The 1,608-nt window shown below is 35.4% G+C and overlaps 1 protein-coding gene across 1 annotated transcript; it reads left to right on the top strand.

Moving 5' to 3' along the window:
- Nucleotides 1–5: 5 nt before the first annotated feature.
- LOC108748460 (histone-lysine N-methyltransferase SETMAR-like) lies at nt 6–304 on the top strand. The gene has a single exon (XM_018486647.1). It carries the CDS (start codon nt 6–8, stop codon nt 267–269), a length of 264 nt encoding a protein of 87 aa, XP_018342149.1. The 3' UTR covers nt 270–304.
- The last annotated feature ends 1,304 nt before the right edge of the window (nt 305–1,608 follow it).

The following is a 1,608-nucleotide window of genomic DNA, read 5'->3' as shown; positions in this document are numbered from 1 at the left end:
CAACGATGGTTAAATTGAACGAGTTGGGCTTCCAGCTGCTCCCGCACCCACCGTATTCGCCAGATTTGGCCCCCAGCGACTATTTCCTATTCGCTGAGCTCAAAAAAATGCTCGCTGGGAAGAAATTTCGATCGGATGAGGAGGTCATCGCCGAAACTGATGCGTATTTTGAGGGTCAGCCAAAATCGTTCTACAAAACCGGCATCGAACGTTTGGAAAGGCGTTGGACTGATTGTATTGCCTTAAAAGGAAACTATATTGATGAATAAATTCGAATTTTTATGTAACACTTGTGTTTTCTTTGCTAGACCGGGGACTTATTGACCGATGTGTTATTTCTCTTCACTCATATTTTAATATTGTTTCTGTTTAATATTTCTAGGATTTCGTGTGGGCCTCTGTATTGATCTCCAAATTTATCAGGGTTTGGTCCGTTTAGTAAAAATACCTGACCTCCAGGCTTAAAAATCTGCGGATTAATTTTCTTATCGTAATGTTTCTTTGATTTTTCTTTAGCTGTGATAACATTCTCACGAACTTTGTCTGTATGGAATAGAATTGCGTGACAAGATTTATTAAATAATCATTGTAATTAAATAATTTGTCATTCGGTGTTAAAAGTTAAAGGTATTCGAGTTATTTTTCCAAATATCAATTCGTACGAAGTGTGTTTTGTTGCCTCATGTACGTTAGTATTGTAATGGAACATTGCAAGGCTGATCTATCTATTCCATTGTTTTTGCGAATTTACATATTGTTTCAAATTGTATTTACCTAAAGTGTGATGCGATCTTTTTAATGATCCATTCGATTGTGGGTGAAAAGCGGTTGTGCGGAATTTGTGTGTTCTGAAAATTTTTGCAACCTTTTTCATTTATTCGCTGATGAAATTTTTTCCTTGATCGGTTAATATAGCTTTTGGTGTTCCTAATACGCAAATAAATTTATCTACAAAAGTTTATCTACACTTCTGCTATTGTCTCGGAAGTCTGATCTGGCAGTGGTATTCCCATGCAAAATTTCGTTAATTGATCTTGTAAGGTTAAAATATATTCATTATCCCTTTCTGTTTTTGGCAGAGGTCCTACAATATCCATTGCTACCTTATCGAAGAAAGTTCCTGGCGTGTCGGTGATTAACATCGGTTGTTTAGTTTTGACTCTTACTAATTTTTTCAATTGGCACTGCAAACATTGCTAAATATATTGTTGAATATCGGATTTTAGATTTTCCCAATAATAATTGTGTTTTACCCTGTATGTCTTTGTATGGTAATGCCTCGATGTTTTCCAGTGGGCGAGCAATGCATTTCGCCGATTATAATAGATCGAAGATCTTTAGGTGGATATTTGATTAATCCATTGCATATTATTAATTTAGTTGTTGAATCGATGAAAGCTAATTGTAACAAAGATTTGATATTATTCCATGGTACGTTATTAACAAAATCCGTCTTTGCGATTCTAATTTTAATTTTTCAACGATGGTTCGTAAATCTTTTACCACTGTCGAAATTTGAGAGAGTGTCATCGTCGAACCTTCACGTTGTCCTTCGCTAACAGGCAAAGCAATATGGTAATGCTTTTTATATTCTATAGCTTTGGCTTG

Source organism: Trachymyrmex septentrionalis, unplaced genomic scaffold (genome assembly GCF_001594115.1).
Source record: "Trachymyrmex septentrionalis isolate Tsep2-gDNA-1 unplaced genomic scaffold, Tsep1.0 scaffold220, whole genome shotgun sequence".
In the NCBI taxonomy this organism is placed as follows: Eukaryota; Metazoa; Arthropoda; class Insecta; order Hymenoptera; family Formicidae; genus Trachymyrmex; species Trachymyrmex septentrionalis.
This window is presented reverse-complemented; position numbering and strand designations above follow the sequence as displayed.

Bases quoted from the DNA above. Each gene is read 5' to 3' on its own strand.
- LOC108748460 (XM_018486647.1), top strand. From the start codon at position 6: ATGGTTAAATTGAACGAGTTGGGCTTCCAGCTGCTCCCGCACCCACCG.